This window comes from Xiphophorus maculatus, chromosome 19 (assembly GCF_002775205.1).
Source record: "Xiphophorus maculatus strain JP 163 A chromosome 19, X_maculatus-5.0-male, whole genome shotgun sequence".
Classification (NCBI taxonomy): Eukaryota; Metazoa; Chordata; class Actinopteri; order Cyprinodontiformes; family Poeciliidae; genus Xiphophorus; species Xiphophorus maculatus.
The window spans coordinates 10,087,398-10,110,739 of record NC_036461.1 but is presented as its reverse complement, the minus strand read 5'-3'; the positions used below and the strand labels follow the sequence as shown (position 1 = coordinate 10,110,739).

Genomic DNA, 23,342 nt, shown 5'->3' with positions numbered 1-23,342 from the left:
AGGCATTGAAATCCAGGTCTTGATGCATATTTTGATCAACAATTTTTAGTTCCGTGTAAAAATTGTACCTTGTTTGAGTTACACAGTAAACCGGAGTAACTGCTCTAGCAGAACTGTCCTCGTGCACCGCCCAGACCGGGAGACGCTGGGTAATAAAACACACACCCCGAGGCAAATGTTATTCGAATCGTGTCCGTCCAATCAGAAAATAGAGCACAGGGAGCGCCGCTGTTTGAAAGTACTCCGGAAATAGGTAGCCAGCTTCACAACCGATTGTTGAGAGGACGATAGCACCATGCAGTAAACTTGTGGAAGGCCTAAATAAGTGGAATGTATTTCGCTTACTGATTGAGAAAACAGTGGACAACTTGAGGTCGGATGGAAACGAGAAGCTCTTTCGTTTTTTCGTTTGTTTACAAACTAACATGACTGCTAAGCTGTGTAGCTAACGTTTGCTTGCTAACTTGATGACCGCAACGTATACACGAGAGAGGCTGCTTACTATGTACAATTCACTGTCGTGATACCTGGACAGTGACGCTTTTGTTTCGTTGAACTGTAAGACCGTTAGTAGTATTAATAGGTGCCTCGAGAAAATGATTTAGAGATTTGAGAAAAGTGATAGAATTAGGAAGAGCTGGGTTTTAGGCAGGACTGTTTCCCGTGTACCTTGTTCATTAATGGTGGTGAAAGAGAACAGTATCAGAGATCATTAATAGTGCAATTCGTCGAAGGAAGTATTTTAAAACATGAACGTCATGGAGAAAAATGTGATGCGTTTAGCGGCTGTTCAGCACCTTCGCACTGTTTATGGAATAAAGATAAAGAACTGGAACAAAAACAAAGCAACCAGCTGCAAGTTAACAGCCAACCATTTGGTAAGTTTAAAGACATTTAATCAACATTACCATATTTGTCTTGTGCTTGCAGTAGCTGTAGATTTTTCCCACTTGATAAAACAATTGTGGTAACTTTAGATCAAGAATGAACAAAACTCCACCATCAGCTTTCATTATTCATTTGTTTGCAGTTGAGACAAGCAAATGTTTTCTTACGTCAGTCACTGTTGATCCTTTGTGTGGTTCTGCCTCTGATTATTTGCACAGTAGCCAGCAATATAAATCTAAATTTAGCAACAACCCAACACGGATTTTCAAATGGAAAATTCGGATAGACATTTATAAAAACGGAATAGTCATTACCACATGACCTAGTTTTTCGAAACTGACTTTCAGGGTTGCAACACTTTTGCAACGCCTGTTAAAATTTACAAAATGTCCCTAAGATGCAGAATCAGCAGCTTAAAAAAGAAGTGAGGATCATAACATTTCACCATTTTGTTCAGCATTTTATAATACAAATAGGCAAAAGCTGCTTTGACTATTTCAAGCAGTCAGTAGTTTAATCAGAAAGCTGTTGAGGACTGAATTATTAACTATGGTAAAAATCACAAGCTGGGTAGGCATTTGGGAAGTGGAAATTGCAAATATTTTCAGTCATACTGTTCCAAAGTCCTTCTAATCAGACAGCAAAGAAGTTGCAAGAGTTTCTAATTTGTCTGAAGCTATGTATTAATGTTGACGAAACCATTTTTTATTTAAATCTAAGAACTGGATAAATAATAATAATTATTATTTCTTTTAATAATTTCCAAAGCAAAAAGTCTTTGGTGTACCGCTGGACAGCTTGCCATGCTACAATATGGAATGTGGACGTGTGCCAACGTAAGAAAGCTCACTAATTATATTTGAATTCTACTTGCTTTTTGCATGTTGGAACTTGCTGTTATGCAAGTATTTTACAAAAAAAAATTTTCACCATCTTTGCAGCTTTCTGGTTGATGCTTGCATGAAACTGCTTGCACATGTTGAAACAGAAGGTCTGTTCAGAAAATCGGGTTCTGTTGTACGCCTGAAAGAACTCAGGGTGAGTGTTAGCCATGGCTGGCCTTGTTTTCTTTTGCAAATTCTTTGGGAACTGCATTTCACAACAAAAATATGTTTGTTTCTCCAGGCTAAACTTGATGCAGGAGAAGAGTGTCTGCCAACAGCTCGTCCCTGTGATGTCGCAGGTTTGGTGAAGCAGTTCTTCAGGGAGCTCCCAGAGCCCATTCTGCCCACAGAGCTGCAGGATGCCCTTCTCAAGGTCCAGCAGCTGCCCTCTGCGGAGGACAGAACCTCTGCCACCATGCTGCTGTCTTGTGTGCTACCAGACAAAAACATTTGTGTACTGCGTCACTTTTTCGACTTCCTTCACAGTGTATCCCAGAGGTATTGTAACTACTTATAGCTGAAGTTTGTTTATACAGTTTTCCTCTCATCTTCAGTGGAAGTTATGTGTCTTGATGCAGATATTTTTTAGAAGAAAAGGACATTCAGAAATGTATTCTATTTTCTTTTCGGATTATAGAAGTGCAGAGAATAAAATGGATAGCGGTAACTTATCTGTGATTCTGGCCCCAAACCTCCTTCACTCTGGAGACGGAACAGAGAAGATGAACGCCAACACGGAGAAACGCCTTAAATTACAGGCAGCCATTGTGCACTGCTTTATAGAGAATGCCCAAAACTTCGGTATGACTTGAGACACTATGCCTGAACTTCCTCTCTTAGCTGTAGAATTTGTTTTCTCATATTAAATACTTAACTTGTGTACTTCAGGTGTCCTACCTCAGTTTCTTCAAGAGAAAGTTCCTGCCATGATGGGTTGTGAGCCAGGGGCTCGATCGCCCTCTCAGGAAGAACTAGAAGAAGTGAACTTAAACTCAGGGATGAAGAAGAAAAACAGACGCAGCTTTGGAGGTAAAACTCTTAGTTAAAGTTGTATTATGGGCATCTTTAAATGAGAACGTGAAATACTCAGGGAAAACCAACAACTGAAATGTAGCTTTAAACTCTAGTTGACCATAATTGGGTGTTAATAGGATTCTTATCTTGTCTAGAAAATTCTGGAAAATTGTATTTGATTTTTATATTTTCTGGGTCTGCGTTATTATGATAAAAAGGAAATGGATCTAAAAAAGATATTTTATTTGCAGACTTTAGTCCATATCCCAACATCTAAAAGTTCTATGAATCCATCCATTTATCTTTCAGTCTATCCTTTTGTCTGTCCACTATCTGTCCTCCTGTTTGTCCCTCAGTTCTTTTGTCCATCTGTCCATCTTCTTGTTTTTCTATACATCTGTTCATCCTTTTGTCCGCCCATTTGTCTATGCTTTCATTTGCTGCCTGTCCATTTGTTTCGCAATCCATGTACAGTATGTATGCGTCCGATTGTCCCTGTCCACAGTTCTGGTGTCTGCTCAACTATCCGTTCATTTTCATTCCTTATCTGTCCACCTGTTTCTTCATTCATTTGTCCATCCAGGCATCAATTAGTGTCTTTAATTCATAAATTCATATGTATGCTTTATAAATTACCTTAAAATGGGCTGAAAACTCTGGAGATCTGAGTCCAAAGAACTGTTAATGTAGAACATATTGTGTAAAGCTGCCAGTGTTTTCCTAAGAAAATCCTGTTTATTTGGCTGGATTTGTCTCATGTTTCAGATATGGTCTGTGGTGCACTGAATAAGATAAAAACTAATAGAACTCCCACAAATATCAGCCAGACAGAAGGTCTTGGTAGGTACAGTTGTCACACGAGATAAGATTTGCATCAGAAAGCATGAGATGCTGAAATAATCTATCTCCTGTTCAAATCAGATTGCAGCCTTTGTCTTCTTGAAAGTGGAATTAATGTTTTGTTTTTTCCTTCATGAAATATGATGCTTTGTTTTTTTTCTCACAAAAATCTTTTTCGAATCACCTTCTGTAGCACCTATCATCTGAAGATTTTGGAATTGCCTGGCTTGCTGGCTTTACATTTTTTGCCTGCTCGTGTTATTTGCATATAATCACCTACAACTGTCTGCTGGCTGATCATCTTCGCTTTGGTTCAAAATAATTTATTGTTTTTTTATTATTGAAGCAACTTCTTATTTGAAGACATCTTTATCTTAAGTTTGCCATGTTTTCCAGTGTTTACTTCTACAACTCCTGTGATAGCAACACCATCCTCAAAGAGAAAACTTCCACTGGAACCTCGTAACTCATTCGGATTTTCAAACAAGAAGCGTAGATCTGTCAAAAAGACTCTTGGGTTTGAACTTCTCCCCAGCTCTTTGTTCAACGGGACCTCCACTCCTGGTTCAGGTACTGTTGAAAGCTTGTTCAGCTCTTTTGCTGCACCTGTCAGTTATAGTTGAGATTAAATGTTTCTTGTATGCTTTCTAGCCTGCAGTGCTTCAGGAGTTCTGGATTCTTCCCAAAATACCTTCTCGTCGACAGGGAGGTCGAAAAGGCAACCATCTACCTCTACAATAAGGAAGAGTAAACGATTTAGCCACAGGCATATTGTCAACAGGTAGGTCACAAAACTGTTTCCTTTGTCTGCATCTTTATTTTGAAATGGATTCATTATTATGCTTTTACTAACTTGCACTGATTACAAGTAGTTTGTAGTTGGTTTTTTCCCAGTACGTCCCCCCCACTTCCTCTACTGGGGAAAATAGGAAAAAAACACACCAAGGCTGAGCTCAGTGCACTTGTGTTCAAACTGTGCCATATTTATATGTATTAATAAATGACTAAAAAACTAACATCCCCCTGATGTTTAATCTCTCCCTGTGTAGGAAACATGTGTCTGGATGTAGCAGTGGTTATAGGTCTGTTTTGGGGGTTTTTTTTTGTTACAGCTGAACTCTCTAATGTGCATGTACTACTGAATAAGAAAATAACCCTAAATCATCCAGCTTGAGTTTAGAGATTTTTACAAATCAAATCCAAATTTTCTTTTACCATTTATCCTATCACAACTACTGTATTTCTCTCTATGTCTGTAAGTTCATTACTGCTGTTTTTTTTTATTTGTTCTTGTTGAATATCTTGCATATATTTCTTTTGATAAGCAGATCACATAAATTTCTGTGAAATTATACATAATAACCTTATCAATTACATTTAACTGCAGTGGGTAAACAGGAAATGGATCTAATCTATTTTTCTTGTTTCTGTAAATAAGCTGGCCAATTTATGTTCCTCACAGATGTTTAAATCTGTTTCCCTCTCAGAGTTGAATCTGGAAGAGCTGGCTGCTTTTCTCCTAAAGTCACCAAAAAAGAAGCTCCACTCAAATCTCTGCGCCTGCGTTTCAGTCTGGGGAGGAGCAACAAAGACTCTGTAAGTGTGGCGCCCCACTAGAACTCTAGCATTTACAAATTTTCTTGGAAAATTTTGACCAATTACGTGAAATAGCCACATCCTGTGTCCTGCACTTACCTATTTTTAAAAAATGAAATTTTACACCCTCAGTGAAATTGCTGTAAAATTGTTTCACATATTCTCTGCACTGCGGTTTACAGCTAGCACCTTATTAAAATGTTCTGAAGAGTAACTTGCAGAAAAAAGTATATGAATCATCTTCTATAACATTCACAGTGGGTGAATGACTTTATTGATGCTGCTTCATATTCGTTTTCCTCTTTTCACGTTCTCACTATTGTTTAGTTCTTCAGATTTGTGGTTTTGATATCAACAAAATAACAGTGCGTACTTTTTACTTTGTGTCTGGTTTCCTTTCGTTACCTGGCATTCCTTGGAATGAATCTGCTCACCATTATGAACTTATGCAACGGACAAATGTGACTTACGGTAAATAAAAATATTGCTGGGATTTTTGAAACGGAGTTGGGAAAAATTACTCAAAATTGTTTGGGTTTTCTAGGTGAGCTGTATATTATGTGCAATTCTATTGTTGCAAAGTTTTGTGTATATTAAGAACCATACAATAATAAAAAGCCAATCAAATCAATACAGATATCTGTGATTTCTGTCTTCCTCTGAAGAACTAACCCTAAAACCTGCTATTTTCTAACATTATGTTTAACTTGGGTAACCTCTTTTGGGTCTCTTTAACAAAACACTAGCTTTTAGCTTAACCCTCTTTGAAGGCTCTTTCATCTTTCATTTCTCCTTTTGTGGTGCTGATGAAGGGGTCTGGGTCCATCGGCTTGCGTCTTGCCACTCAGGAGAGCACCAGCGGTTTCATTTTCAACAAGGAGATGGACTTTACCCCATCAAATCTGGACAGAAAAACTGAATCCAAGAGTAAGTACCAGAAAGCATGCAATGTATTGTTAAAAATGTCCATTAAATGTAACATTCTATTAATTCTACTTCTATTTTTCAGGCTCAAAATACATCAGTAAGTCAGAAGATAACTTGCTGACCCCCCAGTGTGATTCGAGTGCCCAACAGGCCTCATGGATTGTGGAAACTCCTGTGGGAACACAAGCTTTGGACAGAGGGTATTTCACAGACACTCCATTGACCACTGCCCTCAAGGGCAGCTACTTGTCTGAGCCAGCGATCGTTGCTTCCAAGTTGTCACCGGCAAACATTCTTCCCAAGAAGCTGTGCTGCGCTTCTAGCTCAGAGAGCCTGGAAAGCATGCGCTTTGTTGCTGAGCCGCCGAGACAAAATGATCCAGCTGTAAATATCCAGAGTGAACCCAGAGAGCCGGAGAGTGACCTCCGGGCATCCAAACAGGGCTTCTGCAGCTCAGTTGGAGAAAGTGGGGTTAAATTATCAGCAAATGTTCCTGGTACTCCAACCTCAGCCTTTGAAATTAATACCTTTTGCCCACAAGCTCAGGCTGATGAACAAAAGGTTACTTTTGGTCAATTTAATTTTGAAGCGCTCACTCCTTTGCATATTGATAGTTGTGTGTTTGAGTCTAGTCCACACTGTAGTCCAGTAGTCAAAAAAGGTTTATCTCCTTCCTTTGGTCGCTGTAGCAATTCCACGTTGGGGTCAGTTGAGAGAGTTCCACAGCAGATGAACTGCAGCAGGCTTATTGATGCTTTGGACATGCAGAGTCCTGCTCATTTCTCACTGGCTGTCTTTTCTGGGCTCCAATCCACTCCCTACAAGCCGGGTGTTGAACTCGATGATGAACCCAATATGCCAAACAAAACTGAAACTTTAGGAAGCAAGTCACATGAGGGGGTGAACATTTCCCCAGAGAGTGGAGCTAAAGTCAAACACCAGCCAGCCCTCTCACCAGATGGCCGGCAGACCCAAAAGCGTCGGGTTCTAGATCACATTCAACACTTCAACAAGCTCACCCTTTACTCTCCTTCAAGCTTAAAGAACAAGCAAATAAAATCTCCCATGAAGTTCCAGCGTACCCCTGTGCGACTGACTGTACGTAGGATCAACTCTTTGACGGGAGAGAGCAGGAAGCCCAATAAACTCCCAGAACTCACTGCTAACCAGGCTGGCCATGTGACAAAGGCTGTGAGTCTAGAGAGCGGTCTCTCGCCTCATCCACAGCTCCGGCCACAAGTAGGGCGCTCCAACAGTACGGCTCCCGCAAAGAAAGCCCCTCCTGTCCCACCAAAAAGACTCAGCACCTTGCCCCGAAAACTCAAGCCCGGCGCCTTGGGTGACATGACCAACAAAGTTCAACCAAACCCCAAAGTGGAGTCTGATCCATCAGCTGCCCAGAAACCGATCATTATGCAGCAGGTTGCAGCAGAGAACATGAGCCATTACAGAGGTTCTCCAAGAAACCCTCTCAACCATAACCAACTTCTGTCTGCTACAAAACCTGTCGACTTGTAGGAGACTGCCTTTTTCTCTTCTTTTTTCCCCCTTTTTTTTTTGCTATGTGGGTTTTTTTACCCCAAGACATTAAACATTCCGACATGTTTACCTTAAGCTCTAATTTATGTTAGCTGCAGCAGATTTGTGTTGTTTTACGAGCCTATTGGGAGACATTCAGATGCCTTAAGTAAAATATTGACATATCACTCTGTATGATTGCATGTTAAGCGATCAGATCACAAAGTGCAGGATAAATTATGTAAAATGTTGATAGCTGGTGGTGTGAATGGAGATATGGATGTTACGCTTTTATTTAAAAACCTTGAAAGATCTCTTCGTTTCTTAGGGAGCTAAAGAAATAGCTGAATATATCCTTTTCTTACTGTCTTGTCATAAAAAGAAGAGAAAGAAACCCTTGTTTTGTTGAATTTATAGAGGGATAAAAAGCCTATCAGTGTTTATAAATCTGTATGCTTTGGTCAATTTTTATTTTACTTTTTAACTTTTTTTGCTTTGCTTTTTGTCAGCACTGTGAAATGCTCCAGACAAATAAAAACGGCTTCATACTTTTGTGAATTTGGCAGTGAAATCTTTATCCCTCTTGTGATTGGATCAAGTCAATCTTCAACCACAAGGGGGCGTCCTGTAGTTAGTTCTCCACTTCAATAATATCCAAGCCTAAGTTCTGACTGTATCATTCTGATTTAAAGACTTTTAGTAGTGGTTTTATTTAGATTTATTAAAATATTCTTTGGTCTTGATAAATGCTTTTCGGGTCACCAGAAGTCTAGGATTTGTTAGAACGTAAACTTTTCTCTGACTCTGTAATATCAACATTCTGAGCAGCTGAAATAAAGCATCAAGAGCTTCATAAAATATTTTAATCATATCTGACGCATTATGTTTTAATCTGACAAGATTGTGGAGATTTATTTTGCCCCGTCTAACAGAAGCTTGCATGCCTTTCGTGTTTAACATGATGGATCAGACTTGGATAGTCTCCTGGTAGAGTTTCTGTTGCTGCAGTGATGGGAGAACACTTTGTGTGTTTAGTTTGGATTAATAAAGCATGAAGGGTTTTTATGATGAGGGATGTTCCACTAGCTTTACTTCTCTGAAAATACTTAAAAAAAAAAAAAAAAAAGTAACTTCACTAAACAATTTACAAATGCAGGCATTTAATATGGGAAGGAGATTCTTATGGTTGCCAGGTTGTGAAAATCAAATATGAACTGCATGGTGAGAATTGGACATGTTGTGAGTTTGAAGAAGCAGCAACTTTACAGTCTTGAAAACAGTATTACAATAGGGCATGGATATTGTCAGGTTGGGTATTGTAAACAAAAATGAAAACCATCACTCACCGGCACTCGATAACTGGCTGAAGGATGAAGTTTATTGTATGCTTCATTTTTACATTAAATCAGAGCGGTCCATAGAAGTCAAAGCTCTGGAAAGACAGAGGGTTCTCACTAATCCTGACATAAAAAAATATGGCCCCCTTGAATATTAAACTTACTGCTAGCCAGTAAAGTAAACAATTTATTTCAACTTCAGACATTTTTTTTCTTTAAATTAATCACTCACAGTGCTATATGTCCTACATCTTCATAACATTGCTAAATTTTCAAAGTACCTACAAATGTATACATCCTGGTGGCTGGTAGCTTTCTCACTGAACATGTAAAAGTGAGCCTCAATGGTTTATAAACTTGGAGCTGAAATACTGTTAAGATTAATCAAAAATAAAAGGGATGAAAACAAGTTAATTAGCATTGCATGACTAAATATTTAAAAATGCTACAATTAGTAAGAGCGTCACCACAGTGCAGCACATGTAGTGTACAATCTTTTTTAAATGAATATGTTCGTAAGGTGTGAAAATGTAGAGCGAAGCTTTATTATCTGGTATCAATAGCAGCCTGTTCACAGACCAAATCACCCCAAGTGGTTTTCTAAAGTGAAACTGGACCACCATTAAATTTGCTGTGAACAAAAAGGTCTTTATTCATTGGATCGGCATGATTGGTTGAATGATGCAGTTCAAGAGAAATTTCTCACCAAACCTTAAAATCTAATGTGGCTTCCTTGGATATTTTACACATCCAGTAGTCTACTCTGGACTTGAATCTGTTTTAAAGTTAAAAAAAAAGAAGAAATTAGCAACTGTGTTTTACGTTTTGAACGTATTTACATTTATTTTGACATTCCCACAAAGTCTGGTTTTCCTAGATAGGTGAAACAGCAACCAGCACATTTTTCTGGTTCGCTGTTGTCTGCTATTCATAGCAAATATAATTAGAGGGTTACTACACAGTTTGGAAAAGTATCGGATTTCATTAAATATTTTCCAGGGCTGGAAAGTATAAGTATTAGATTAAGAGTGGGAAATATTTGTATTTCCAGACTTTATTGCCTATTTAATTCCCTGTCATACCATCTAAATGTTGTATTGACTTGTCCTCTCTTCATTTTTTTCTTCCCTACTCCATGCATCCGCCTATCCTTTCATCCTTTTGAATCTTTGCTTAAATATTTTCTATTTCAGTCTTTTCTTCAATCCATCCCTCATTCTTTCCTGAAATCCCTGTGTTCCAGTCTTTCCATAATTTCTTAATTCCCTTGAATATTTCTGTGTTTAAAGCCTGACCACTGTAAAAACAGCAAAATCTAGACTGGCCATTTGTATTTGACGATTATAAAGAAACACTGTATTACCTTGCAAATAATTAGCCTCAAAAAGTCCAACACCAGCTGTAATTTCATCACTGTTTAAGAATTGTTGATGTCATTGGACTTTTTTTTTTTAACATGTTCCAATCTTATAGAGAACAGAATAGGGTCTACCTCTAACTATGGACTGTTCTGTTACCTAGAACACAATCTAAAATATTAGGCTACTTGACTAAACTTAATAGTCTAGTTCACTTGTTGCCTTGATTCAATATGAGCCTATTTAATCATTTTTCTAAATGGCCTATGTGAAAATAAAATTCTCACTTTTATATACACTAATTTCTGATTTTTTATAGTTTGTGTTAAAATTTTGGTTCCCTTTGTATTTAAGATCAGTTTTTGACAACTGTTTTGACCCTTATTGCAATAGCTACAGAACAACCCTAGAAGATGACACTATTGGATTTAATTCTATTTAAAAATATATAATTTACTAAGCAACATTGAAGTGGTAAGAATACACATACTAATAATGATGACTAAATCATTCAATTTTAGTCATTTTTCACCATTTAAGGACTCTAGAAAAATCATTTAGAATTTAGGGATTTTCAGCTATAGAATTACAGGTGCGGTGAAACGTAGGCCTAGAGACCAAGTATAGGAACTTACTGCATGTCATAATAATGGTTTATCAAATGAAGACCCCTTTCACTTTTTCCACTTCAGCATACTTTATTTCTGCTCCTCCTCTTCATCCTCCTCCCTGCCTGTCCTCGGTACCCCTCGGTTGTCTGTTCTCTTGAAGCGGGTTCAGGAAAGTGTTGAGGGGGCGGATTGACTTAATTTTCTTCACATCTCGCTTAGCCAATAACTGTTGTGCACATCTCAGCTGGCAGACATTTAAAAGGGAGACAGTCCGGCGCTGAAGCAATTTGTATTAAACCCCCACGTTGGCCCCCGTCTATGGAGCGCGTTGTCTCCCAGTTATCCAGAGTGCCATCAGAGTCCAGTCGACCGCTGTAGGTGCAAGAAAGGCGAAAGGCTCACAGGATCGCATCATTCCTCTTGAAGAATTTGGAGAATCGCCTAGGTATGCCACTACCGCCTACCTCTACCATTTAGATTAGTAGACGTTTGCTGAATACTTGGGTTGATAACGGGTCAGGGGATTGCATTTAGGTTGGCTAACTCAACAGACATTTATGTGTAAGAAGATTATTCTTATGCACTTTCAAACACAAAAAGTTCTATCCGTGCGTATTTACGCTGCGTAAAAACCTTGAGGTTTGTGCTAAACTCTCCCAAAGATAAAAACGTGATTATTTTTTATCCTCTCTAGGGATGGCCGTCTCAGCGCACACTCTGTGCAGTATGGTTTTCATCATCGGACTGCTGTCATCTCCCGCGGATTCAAAAAGAAACCGAGCCTCGCAAGGGGCCATTCCTCATCCTGACAAAAATAACCCAAACGAATCGGAGCAGCAACCGCAGCCCCCACAGTCGGGATCCAGGTCCCGTCAGAGGCCGGGCTCAACCTCACCAGCCGACGAGGTGCTGGAGTCCAGCCAGGAGGCTCTGCATGTGACGGAGCGCCAGTATTTGAAACGGGACTGGTGCAAAACGCAGCCTCTCAAGCAGACGATCCATGAGGAGGGCTGTGTCAGCCGCACCATCATCAACCGCTTCTGCTACGGACAGTGCAATTCCTTCTACATACCCAGGCACATCCGCAGGGAGGAGGGCGCCTTCCAGTCCTGCTCGTTTTGCAAACCAAAGCGGTTCACCACCATGACTTTTACCTTGAACTGTCCGGACCAGCAGCCTCCCACCAAGAAGAAGCGCATCCAGCGCGTCAAGCAGTGCCGCTGTATCTCCATAGACCTGGACTGAACACGCTGCAACAATCCGCAGACGGTGTTGGTAGAGAAAACGAGCGCCTGTCTCCATCTGGAGATGTACACGGACGTTTTGTAATATTCTCCTCTTGCACAACCAAAAAAAGACAGAAAAAAAACTGACATACAACATTGAGCAGTGACGTTTTACTTCTTGTTAATTTCAAAAACCCTACTGCACGGAAACGCTAACTCCAAACGGGCACAGTTTACTTTTATTTTTTTTCCTGCGCACGGCTTCCTTACTTTACCAAAAGCAGCAGCAATGAGACAGGACTCCAAAAATCATGTTGCAACTTTCAAATCACTGTTTTCTCCTCAAACCAATCCTGTATTTAACGCATAGTGTTTGTAGAACTGGATGTATCCACTGTGTGGAGTTTGAAGAATGGATATTTGTAATGAAAAATGAAAATGTGATAATTTTTTATTTCGACATTTCAAGAATCTTTTGAGGTTAACCAAACTGATTTCTGTGAATTTCGAAGCTTTACTGGTAAAATATTTCATTTTTATATCTGGAGTCTATTTAAAAAGTCTTCAAAGTAAAGCAGACTCATTTTTATAAAAAACAGTATTTGGTTAGTATTGAGACTAAATAGTTTTAAATGTAGATGTAAAGTCGTTTTGTTTTAATCTGTTTGTTTATTCCATTTGATTAAATTATCTATTAAAACTAAATAAACAAATGCTGTTCTACCTTGCATGTAATTCTTGTAACTGACAATCAGTTTTGGTATTTTAACTGTGCACATTTCCAGTGGCTTCAAGCAGATGATGCAAAGTTATTTTTCTAAAATGCAACTTTGTCACTTTTATTAAAGTTACTGGTTTAAATTAGCTTTCTGCACCAGGCTTGGCATTGTAGGTTATTCCATTTTACAAGTGAAGATTGCATTCTTACATTTTAAAAAGCTTAAATTTAACCAACTGTATTTTTAATTGCTTCATGCAATCAAGACAAAAGTTTAATATTTCTGGTTTAATAATTCTGGATGTTTCATAGAAACATCCAGAATTCCTTTTGAGTTATTTGGCTAAATCTGTTAACCACACAAACTTTAGGATTTTCATTGTCAAATTCAACAATAGGATCACATTATTTACATTTTTAATTTATCCGAGATGATTTGTGTTTTGATGCACTATTGAGTTTCTAAAATATTGCAACATTTTCCACAAATCTGTCCAATACTTTAACCATTGTGTGTTAATTTTTACATCTTGGGCATCTACTGCATTTAGATACTATCTTATTGATGTGTGAATTATAAATTTGTTACTTATTTCCTTGAAAGATAATGAGTAACAAAGAATACATTCCAAACATTCTTTGAGAAATTACTGATATTGCATTTGCAATATACTATGATGTCCTAATGGATCCAAATTTAAAACAGAAGCAAATACATTTGTTTTAATGTACAGTATTAAGACCTCATACAAATAGGTTTGTGCTTCAAAATATAGTTATGAAAAAAAGAGAAACCTTCTTGTTCAAATAATTTTTTTAAATTTCAGATTCCAAGGAGCCATTTTAAATGTCAAAAACAATGTTCTACTGACAGACTTTATTCTGACTCACAATTTATTTGACTGCTCAGCAGTTTTAAGAATGACCAAACCCTTCTAACAAATCAAAGTATGAGATCTACACAGTACAGGCCTTTAAAACTGAACAATTAGTATACATCCATACCCAAACTGTTTCACTTGGCATTATAAGTATATTTTTGAAATTTAAAATAATTCTATAAAAGGGCGATACACCTACATAAGGAACTGCTGATGACAAATTGATGTAGCATCTGCTAATTTATATTTTCCTCGCCACTTGAAGAAACTTGAAACTGTTAAAGGCTTTAGATTTCCCATACAAATAAAAGACACCTGTAAAAGAAAGTACAGAGGGTAAACAGGGAATTGGAGAATCCTATTAATGGAAGTCCATCTGAGGTATTACAGCTCAAGTTCTGTCTTCAAAAGTCAATCCTAGCAGCACAAAGCTAAGCATAAAAGGCAGCTCAGTTTACTTTCTTTTTCAAATATGCACAACTTACAAGTAGCATCCATGTGAAAATATATATGTTTTCTAATTTGTCAAGAAACGTTTAACTCAAAGTTACAATGAGAAGGCAAGCTGAAAAAGTAATAAATCTGATGTTTTCTTTTGTTTTACATGAAATAATGTTTTTTCTTTACATAAATAGACTTTGCTTTACTGACAAAAGGTTACGTGATATCTGTACATACAACTAATTTTTAATACTCGATTTTCAAAATATAACTTCTATTCTAACATGGCTTCATAATGACATTAAAAGTATAATCCTATGGTTTTGCATAGTAAAAGAGGTGCAAAAGAAAGGAGCGCAAGCAGGCTGAACAAAATGCACGCAGGCATCAGAACAGAGTACAGCGTACAGCTACTGCAAGCGGGAAAGTGCATAAAACTGTGCAGTGAAATATAGATTTATTTCTTTTTTTATATCACAAGTGAGTGTACAGCCAGGTGATGTTGAGTTCTTCTGGTGTTTTTATAAGTTTGTGTTTTTTAGGAGGCCAATGCTCTGAGCCAGACTCGCTGCCAGCTGCTGTTCGCTTCTGACCATCACCCGGTTTAGCTCAGTCTGGTGCAGTGCAACACACAACAGAAGCAAACCATTTGTGCGCATCTTCTACACAGCAATCTGTGCACCCGAAAACTGTAGATCATTCATATTGCTCAAAAATATGCACGGTCCCTGCAGATCCTTCGACATGACACACTGGCAAAAGTTTTTTTTTAATGAGGAGGGGTGAATCAAAGACATTACATACTGCAAAAGACGCTGCTAACTTCCTGCTCTGAGAATGAAAGATCTGTTTTGTCAACAGGGATTTTCCTCTAAGAAGACAAGAGACAGGAAGCAGCATGTGTTCCTACAACACTGCCAGGGGCTTAAAAACTGTGAATTTGTCAGAGCATTTTCAGTTTCTCCTGTAAGCTGTCAGATGAAATTTAGAAAAGTGACAATCCCCAGCTTCTGTAGATCCAGGAGGAAGCTTGCGGAGTTTGCTGAGAATCCCAGTGAACCCCAGAGACCTACCCCAAGCTGGGCAATCAGAGGTCGTGGCATGCCAGATGAATGAGGTCAACCTTTGGCCTTCAAGAGTCCCATCACTTCACCGGTGTTGCCTGTGGATACCCACTGCAGGAGTTGAGCAAAAAAAAAAAAAAAAGCTCAACATGGAGGTAGAAAGGAGTGTAAAGGATGGGGCTGAAGGTCCTGTTAGTGGAGCAAAGATACAACAGTAAATCTGCTCAAGTTTTATTGTGTTATTGTGAGGCAGGTGGCAAATGTAAAATGGATGGGGTCTGCAGGCTTCCTCATTGCAACCTTTCTTCTTCTGCCTTGCCACTCATCATTTCCTTCAGCTGGACGGCATATTGGCTTCCTTCTGCCGTAACCTCTCTTTCTGTTGGCAACAACAACATAAAGATTAAGCATATTGATTTCAGTGTTGACGCAAGAGTGAGGCAGCTTTAAGGGAATTCCATTACTGAGGGTGAATAAATATTACTTCTTACCAGACTGTTGGCATTAATCTTTTTGGTTTCCACTCTTTTTTCTGCTGTGATTTTCTTAATGTTTTCTTGAGCTTCCTTCAACCTTTGGAAAAACAAACACACAAATACAATGATTATAAATTGTTAGTTAAATTAAAACAGGACATATGGAAGAGAAACCTCTCATTAAGATGATCTTTGGAAAATATGTCCAGCGACATAAAACAATATTTTCTCTTAACTTTTTCACAATTGGAAAACTTCTATGTATTTTAGTTGGATTTTATTTATGACAAACATAAAGTGGACCATAACTGTGAACTGGAAGGAAAAAGTTAAATGTTTTTCATAATGTTTTATAAATAAGCATCTAAAATACTTATCTACATCTAAAATATACATGTAAATTACTTGTCACGCATATCCAGCGATTCCAAGTCTTTTTTGCAAAGTAGCTTAATCCTTGAACAAGCCTCTGAACAATATTTTGCACTTTGACTAAGTCATTTTGTCATGATTCTCTGAACTACATAAAGTGTTATACCAATACAGCTCATTTACCATAAAGGTAGAACATTTAGTTCACTAAATAACAATAAATTTGGGTTCCAAAACTCATTAAGACATACAGTGCAATCGCTACTTGCACTTTCAAAATGTACTGCAAACGTGATGCGTACATTAGTACATTACTAATGCGTACATTAGTATATTGTCAGTTGACAAAGAATCATTATTAATCTATGAAGTCCTGAAATTCTTAAGGAAATTCAGCTTATGTACAATTGTTGAAAAAAAATATATAAATAAATATTGACGTTTATTATTTCACTCTGTATTGAAAGGGAAACTATTTTTAATTTGAAACCATATTGTGATAGTTATCAAAATTGTTCTATAAAGAAAGAAAACATCTTTTTCATGTCGCCCAGCACTACATTAAAATTGTTACAGCAACACAATTGGAAAAGATTTAACCAGTGTGAATACTTTTGCAACACAATGAAGGTAAATGCGCGAGGACTAAGCCTGCATACAGATGCTGTTCTGAGTTTGTGGTCAGTGAAAGCTTTTTCAAGTGAGAAGTTGTTGAGAATGACAGAGATAATGAGGAAGCCTTTAAAAACCCTTGGTTTAATGACTGTGCAAACAGTATTTAAAATAAAGTTAATTGTCCATAAGCCCAATCAGCTGTAAGTAATGTGATACATGATAGCAAATAAGACGGAGCACATGGATTCATTATATCTCCTTGATGTCACTGGGAATGATGAGGATTCAACATGATAACTATAACCACAGCCTGGAAGTTTGTTTGGACAGTGTTTATTCTCTGCTTCCCTTTAAGAGCTGCAAGTTGTCTCTGCTCACAAGGGTCTGTGAGCCTTCAGGCTAGACGGCCAGTATCATCACCATGTTCATCAGTCCCTCCCTCGATGTGCAGCTTTTTTGAAGGCCACGGGCCAGTAAAGCCAGGCGGCAGCCAGGAGGGTCTCCTGTCTGTCCGTGGAATGCCCCCTCCTCACCTCCAACCCCCAAAATGACGCCTCAGGTCAGAGGAGAGATCATAAATTTAGACCCCGGTCCTCAAGAAAGAGGACTAAGGCTTCAGTTACTCCCATCTGCCTCCTCTTTGATGGCTTCCCTCTTTGCTTTAATTACAATCGCTTTGTGCTAATTTGAGATGATCTGAAGATCTACGATGGCAGGTACAATAAATTACAGATGCATCAGTGCATATCACCATTCGCATTCTAAGAAATACCTGAATAATTTCAATTCAATATTTTAGAGAGAAACTTTTTAAATTTGTCAATTCATTTGATTTTTCAGAGAAAAATCCTGCAACCCTTGCTCCTCCAGCCACTCATTTTTACCACACAGGAAATGAGTGGTAAAAAAAAAAAAATCCATCAAAAATCAAACTCACCTCTCCTTGGAGATGGTTTTGCTTTGTCGTATCCAGGAGTTCTTGAAGTCGTTGCAGAACTCATACCAAAGCATAAAGATGTAATTTGGGGTGACTTCTTTGTCACCAGCCTTTGGCTTTATACCAAAATAATTCACCACGTCCTGGAAACTGCAGAAGGAAACAAAACAGGTTTGATCTCTGGTGTACTCTGTGGTAAGCACCACATGATTTCTCAACAATACATTGAACAGTGACTGGTAATGGATGACTTTACATTGGTCAAAACAAACTAAACAAAAATTGATCAGCAAATTCGCAATGGCCAACACAACCAGATTGTGCTAAATACAACACTCTTTGGTGTGGAGGTTGTTACAGAGAGAAAAAAGATCTTTGCTTCAGGTGTTTCAAAATAAAGTCAGAGAAAGCGGAAAAAGTGCTAAAAGCTTCTAAAATGGAAAGCTTATTTTTTATCAAAGTTTTCTCTGGTTGTCTACTCAGTCTACCACAACAGGAAATTAAGCTTCAGTATAAAATAGGAAAATGACTGTATAACAGCAAATTGTTCAATTTGTTATATTGAATCCATTTGAGAAGTCAGATTTGATTTGTTGTGGAACAGTCTGGATTGGGAAATATTGGCAGATTCCGGTAATAATACAATTAAGGTATTAGTCTAACGACAGAAATCTGTAAGAAATAAAGCATGCTAATTGCTAATAAAATAAAAGAGCGTAAAATGTCAGCTCTTTAATCTAGTCGTTGTTTTAAAATAATATGGTTTTTTTTGTTTGTTTTTTTGCTCCAGAGCTGTGTGCTATTGACTCCGGTCATTCACACACATACTGTATGTCATAAAAAATTTATGCTTATTTAATTTTTTTTTATGACAAAATGCTTGATTTTTTATGCTTGAGGGAAAGCTTTTTCCCCATTATGATGGAATGGAGCATTAGACTACATTTACATGTGTGAGCCTAAATCTGTTGTGTCATGAGTAGAGGAGGTGCTAGAGATTAGAACATTAGAGTTGATACAATATTGGTATAAGATCTGATACTGACATCATTCTTGGATCAGGTCTAAAATCCAGATGCACAATCTTGCTTTGCTGGAGGTCATATTTTGATTGATTTCGTCTAGAAGTTTTGGCAATATATCAAGAAATGTTTCAAATGTACATTTATTTTTAGATTCAACAGATTATTTATAGCTCAGACACATGGCCAGAGCTTGTCACAGACATCCAGAGTCTGTCAAAGGGGTTAGTATGTGCTAAAAATAGATTTTCCAGATCAGAGCTTTGAAAGAGTAGATACTACTGTAAGCACAACAAGAAGTCATGAATGTTTAAAAAAATGGAGGAAATGAGATTGAAAGAGTATTTCTACCCTGCCAATGCCACAAATGAGTGATAGTAGAGATAGCTCTATTATTGCATTGGCCGCCGCTGCCTTCAGGGAGTAAGTTGTTAGAGAAAAACCACAGAAGGTAAACACATAAAAGCAAAATCAATGCAATGCTCTAAAAGCATACCAACTGTCAGGCAATAATTTGAGTGAGACAGAGAAGCACAAAAAGGTACAAGACTAATAGGTTCTGCTTCAGATATTAAGTTAATTGTAACTGTATCTGAGGTCCTCACAAGGGTCTCAGCATCACATGAGGCATGGAAAGTTGTGTTCTGTATCAGATTCTCTCTACAGACCAAAACATGAAAGAGATTGTCAAGCTTCGCCTGTCCAGTGGCATGATTAAAGAGGGCTATCATTCAAAGGATGCTTTCTGTCGCTCTGACACTCAGATAGGCCTTGATCTCCAGATGCTAGGTGGCTATTTGAAAAGCTAATCTAGTACGGAAATTTCTGCAGAAGCCTGCTTTACGTTTTCATTATTTTGTCAGGGCTACGCCGTATATCATCCTGAGCACAAAGATAGAAGAACGACAGCTCTGAGATATTTGGATTGACCAAACAGATGACCGTCACAGGTAGCTTCGATGCAGCTGGCCTGCCTTGCCATGACGAACAAGAACTCTTCTCTGTCAGCTCCTCTCCTGACCCTGGGTCATCATGTCAAAGCTTGCACAAATCAAGCTATGAGATTTAGCCATCTGTGCACTCATCAAAACAAACCATAAAACAGATGTAACAAAAAAAAACAAAAATAGAGACGTCTGTTATTTTCAAATGCACACACAAACAAACTAAAAACACCTAGACGTCTATAATCTATTCAATAAAGCCATTTCCGTGAGAGAGTTTACTCCAGTGTCCAATGCCAGCATTCCTCACTGACAGTTATAAAAAAAAGAACCACTTCAGAACTCAGAGCAGTTGTGAGAATCACGGGAAAATTTAAACAGGGAAATCTTTGCATTCCTTTTGTTTCCTCAGTAAAACAGATTACTCAAGTAACAGCATGTTTATGGCTGAGTCAGCGCAAGTGCGGATCAGAGGCCAACTTCATCATGTAACCCCATAGTGGAGAATAACACACCAGCTTGCTCCAACCAAAACCGTAGCTGTACAGTGACTGCAGAGGTGGCACCGGGGCCAAATGAAATTGAGCGTGATGGTGGAGAAGGAAACTTAATGAGACAGAACTGAGCAGGGGGAAAAAAACAGAAAACATCAGTGGAGGCGCCAAATACAAAGCAGACAAATTAGGTCTGCATGCTGAGATAAAGGCCAACTAATGATCAAGCAGGAAATTTACTTGGTATAGATTTAATTCTCATTAAGTGTAAAAAGCTTAAGGCAGTTTAGTTTGAAGAATTTAGGTATTTTACCAAAGGAACATCTGTATGTTTTTCTTCATTATTAATTCTGTACAGTTTCTACTTGTTTGAAGAGGGTAACGGTGAATTGCAAAAATATTCATACATCAATACATTTTATTGAAAAACCTGCATTGGCAACTTTAAATTGAGGAGTATGAAGACCTTTGCGAGATATAGTATATAATCTAGTGTAACAATCACCTTAAAGAACAAAGAAGTAAATATTTTCAAATATGATCTTATATAGATGTATAATGTAGAAATTGTCTTGGACATAGACAGTCAATTTCACTCCTGAGAAGAAGATTCTCATTGTTCAACGTTTTAGAAACTAACAACTTTCATAATATTTTAACAGAAAAGAGAACAGGGACAATGTACTATTCCCTTTTTTAATTTAAAAGCAGTGGTCTAAATCATTTATCATCTTATAATTTAAAAAGCTAATTATATTTTAAGTTAGCTTGATAAGTTATTTTCTTATCAAATAATCTATTTTTGAAACGTGACGCCAACACAAAAAACCAGACGGTAAAAATAATTACCAGACATAAGATTTCTCTATCGAATGGAGTTCTTGCTGGTCTTGTGTCATATTCTACTTTTCTGAAATAAAGCTTAGCTGCAGGTCAGAGTCTTCAAACTAAATAATAAACAATTCAAATATATTGGTCTCTGTGAGAACTAAAGCAAAACCTTTTATTTTTTTCTTTAACTAATTCAAATTAGTTAAAGATATATTTTAATTTATATTTAAATATATCTTTGCATATACAGTATAAAGACATATTTAAATGTAAATGTAGATTTTCTCACATAAATCTACATTTAAATATTCAGGGGGTTTTTACAAGAAAGTTGGCAGTAATGTTAAATTATCATAAGACATAAACTTATTCTGGAATGATTTCAACAGTGGAATTGTCAAATGTCTTAAATGTTTTAGTTATAAAATCATTATTATGTGTTTATTACATTTTAAAATATTTCATAATTATAATATAAAATTCACTTTAGTGAAAGTGTCTCTAGAAAATACAGTCTCTCTGGGGCCTATGCAGAGAACGTAAACACATCTATCATGTAAGTCCACTTACAAACAATTAAGGGTACTTTATAATTGCTACTGCATTATTAAGTTGTTTTATGTTCTAAGAAATGAATGTTCAAATTATATTAAATTATGTTTATTTATGAAGTCAAGTCACATGGAGAAAAAACCCCACAAAAAAACTGATGTTAATAGTTGAAATAATCCCCTACATCATGATGAGTTTACTGACATTCTAAAGTTATTAGGTTCCTAGGAAAATTAAGTTTAGTAGTATATAATTACAACATGTACAACTGTATACAGATTCTATTTTACTAAGGTACAACAACAATTAATTTCCCAAACATACTACTAACGTATCCCGTCCCTGCAACCAGCTCAGAACATCAAGTTGAGCCTATTGCATCTGTTTGCTCTAAAAGACCTGTTCTCCATTTCATTCAGCTGTAATTTTGTCATGGCTACGGTTTGTACGAGAATCGCTCATCCAGCGCAGATGTGAGAGCCCACCCAGAGCCCAGAGTGCCCACTGACGCTCATATTCATCAGAAAGCGTGTCACTTTTATGAGGTGACTCTGTGGGAACCTAAGCAAGACAGACTCCTGCCTCCCTCTTGTTTAACCAATGAGCCAGCCTCCCCGCCCTCTTTTTAGATTAAATTAAAGGAAAACTTCATTAAAAGCAAAGGTGCTCTCAGCTGTGGGGGCCTTTTGATCAATCTTCCCTTCTAAGTTCAACACCTTCATTACAGTGGCGTCACTCATGCACACGCACGTACACGCACACCCTAGTCCATTTCAAGATACAAATATCACGTCAGCGTGAGGGAGGGATGCAGAGGCTGAGAGGTGCAGCCATCCCTCACTGACCATCCTGGCTCATAACACCAACAAAAAGCAGAGCAGTTCAAAGATGTTCAACGCAATCAAATCTTTTCTTGGTAGGCTTCATTTTCTCATATCCAGTGTCTTTTACCCTCATCTGTATGTGTTCTCGTGATTTATTTTGAAAGTTGGAGGGTTACAATATAAAGCAAACAAACCTGCTCTCTATCCAAACAAGGCCAAAATAATCCATTTCCTTTGTTTGTCTGCTCCACCATCTTTTTCCAATATGAAATCTTACAGATCTTGCTCAGACAGCGAGCTCGGCGGCTGCCAGCATGTCTTAAGTCCATAAATCTATGTTTCGCGGGAAGACTTTTGGGAGTCTTCTGGGTAAGACACGCAGATAAGAAAGACAGCAACTGTTGGGAGGAAGGTTGGGGCATCCAGGCTTTTGTGGAAGATCATTGGTGCTTTTCTCAGACGTGAGGTGTGTACTTTTTTTTTTTTTTTTATCTTTGCGGTAAATTTTAACAAACCTCAACATTAGCACAGGTGTATACCGAAAGAACAGTGAAACACAGCAGGCCACTCATCCAATGCCTTTCCAGGTAATTTTATTCAGGCAGATAAATACAAAGAAGCTCTTTTAACTTTCTAGAAACTTTATCAGCTCCTGACAATATCAGTTAAACAGATTTAAACATTTGTGTTATCAGATAACAGCTATGTTTACAACAAAGTGGTGCTATTTCCTGTTTCAAATACACTCTCTGTAGCTGGTTGTAACATGACGAAGCTATATTACACTATATTACATAATGCCCCAAGATCAGTTAGTCTCATAAATCAGAGTTCTTTTCCACCCCACTGAGCAATCTTTGTCACAAATAGACACAATCAAAAAACCCATGTTTTCCATTTGACTCATTTTTGTTTTATGAAGATCAACTGTACTGTTTACCCTCTAGCACTCTGTGGTTTCATTGATAAATA

The 23,342-nt window shown here is 37.7% G+C and overlaps 3 protein-coding genes across 6 annotated transcripts in view; 2 read left to right on the top strand and 1 right to left on the bottom strand.

Moving 5' to 3' along the window:
* Positions 1 to 230: 230 nt before the first annotated feature.
* Positions 231 to 8,225, top strand: arhgap11a (Rho GTPase activating protein 11A). 4 transcript variants are annotated; one of them, XM_023352164.1, is made up of 12 exons: positions 231 to 878; positions 1,657 to 1,724; positions 1,830 to 1,926; positions 2,014 to 2,270; positions 2,410 to 2,573; positions 2,661 to 2,801; positions 3,552 to 3,626; positions 4,023 to 4,196; positions 4,278 to 4,407; positions 5,114 to 5,222; positions 6,071 to 6,149; positions 6,232 to 8,225. In XM_023352164.1, the coding sequence occupies exons 1-12, from the start codon at positions 750 to 752 to the stop codon at positions 7,665 to 7,667; spliced, it is 2,859 nt and encodes a 952-aa protein (XP_023207932.1). In that variant the 5' UTR covers positions 231 to 749; the 3' UTR covers positions 7,668 to 8,225. The 4 variants fall into 4 exon arrangements, with proteins under 4 accessions (XP_023207932.1, XP_023207931.1, XP_005806236.1 ...); XM_023352163.1 differs by having other exon boundaries at positions 6,035 to 6,149; XM_005806179.2 differs by having other exon boundaries at positions 5,993 to 6,149.
* A 2,802-nt stretch (positions 8,226 to 11,027) lies between these two features.
* On the top strand, positions 11,028 to 12,922 carry LOC102227869 (gremlin-1-like). The gene is made up of 2 exons (XM_005806152.2): positions 11,028 to 11,418; positions 11,668 to 12,922. The coding sequence occupies exon 2, from the start codon at positions 11,670 to 11,672 to the stop codon at positions 12,216 to 12,218; it is 549 nt and encodes a 182-aa protein (XP_005806209.1). The 5' UTR covers positions 11,028 to 11,418; positions 11,668 to 11,669; the 3' UTR covers positions 12,219 to 12,922.
* A 737-nt stretch (positions 12,923 to 13,659) lies between these two features.
* The window catches only part of LOC102235323 (formin-1-like), a gene marked incomplete at its 5' end in the record, with an annotated part of 56,699 nt that continues 47,016 nt past the window's right edge, over positions 13,660 to 23,342 (bottom strand). Inside the window, 3 exons of the mRNA XM_023352922.1 lie at positions 13,660 to 15,682; positions 15,795 to 15,876; positions 17,704 to 17,853. Of these exons, the coding sequence (XP_023208690.1) occupies positions 15,638 to 15,682; positions 15,795 to 15,876; positions 17,704 to 17,853 (277 nt within the window). The remainder of the gene's footprint in view (positions 15,683 to 15,794; positions 15,877 to 17,703; positions 17,854 to 23,342) is intronic.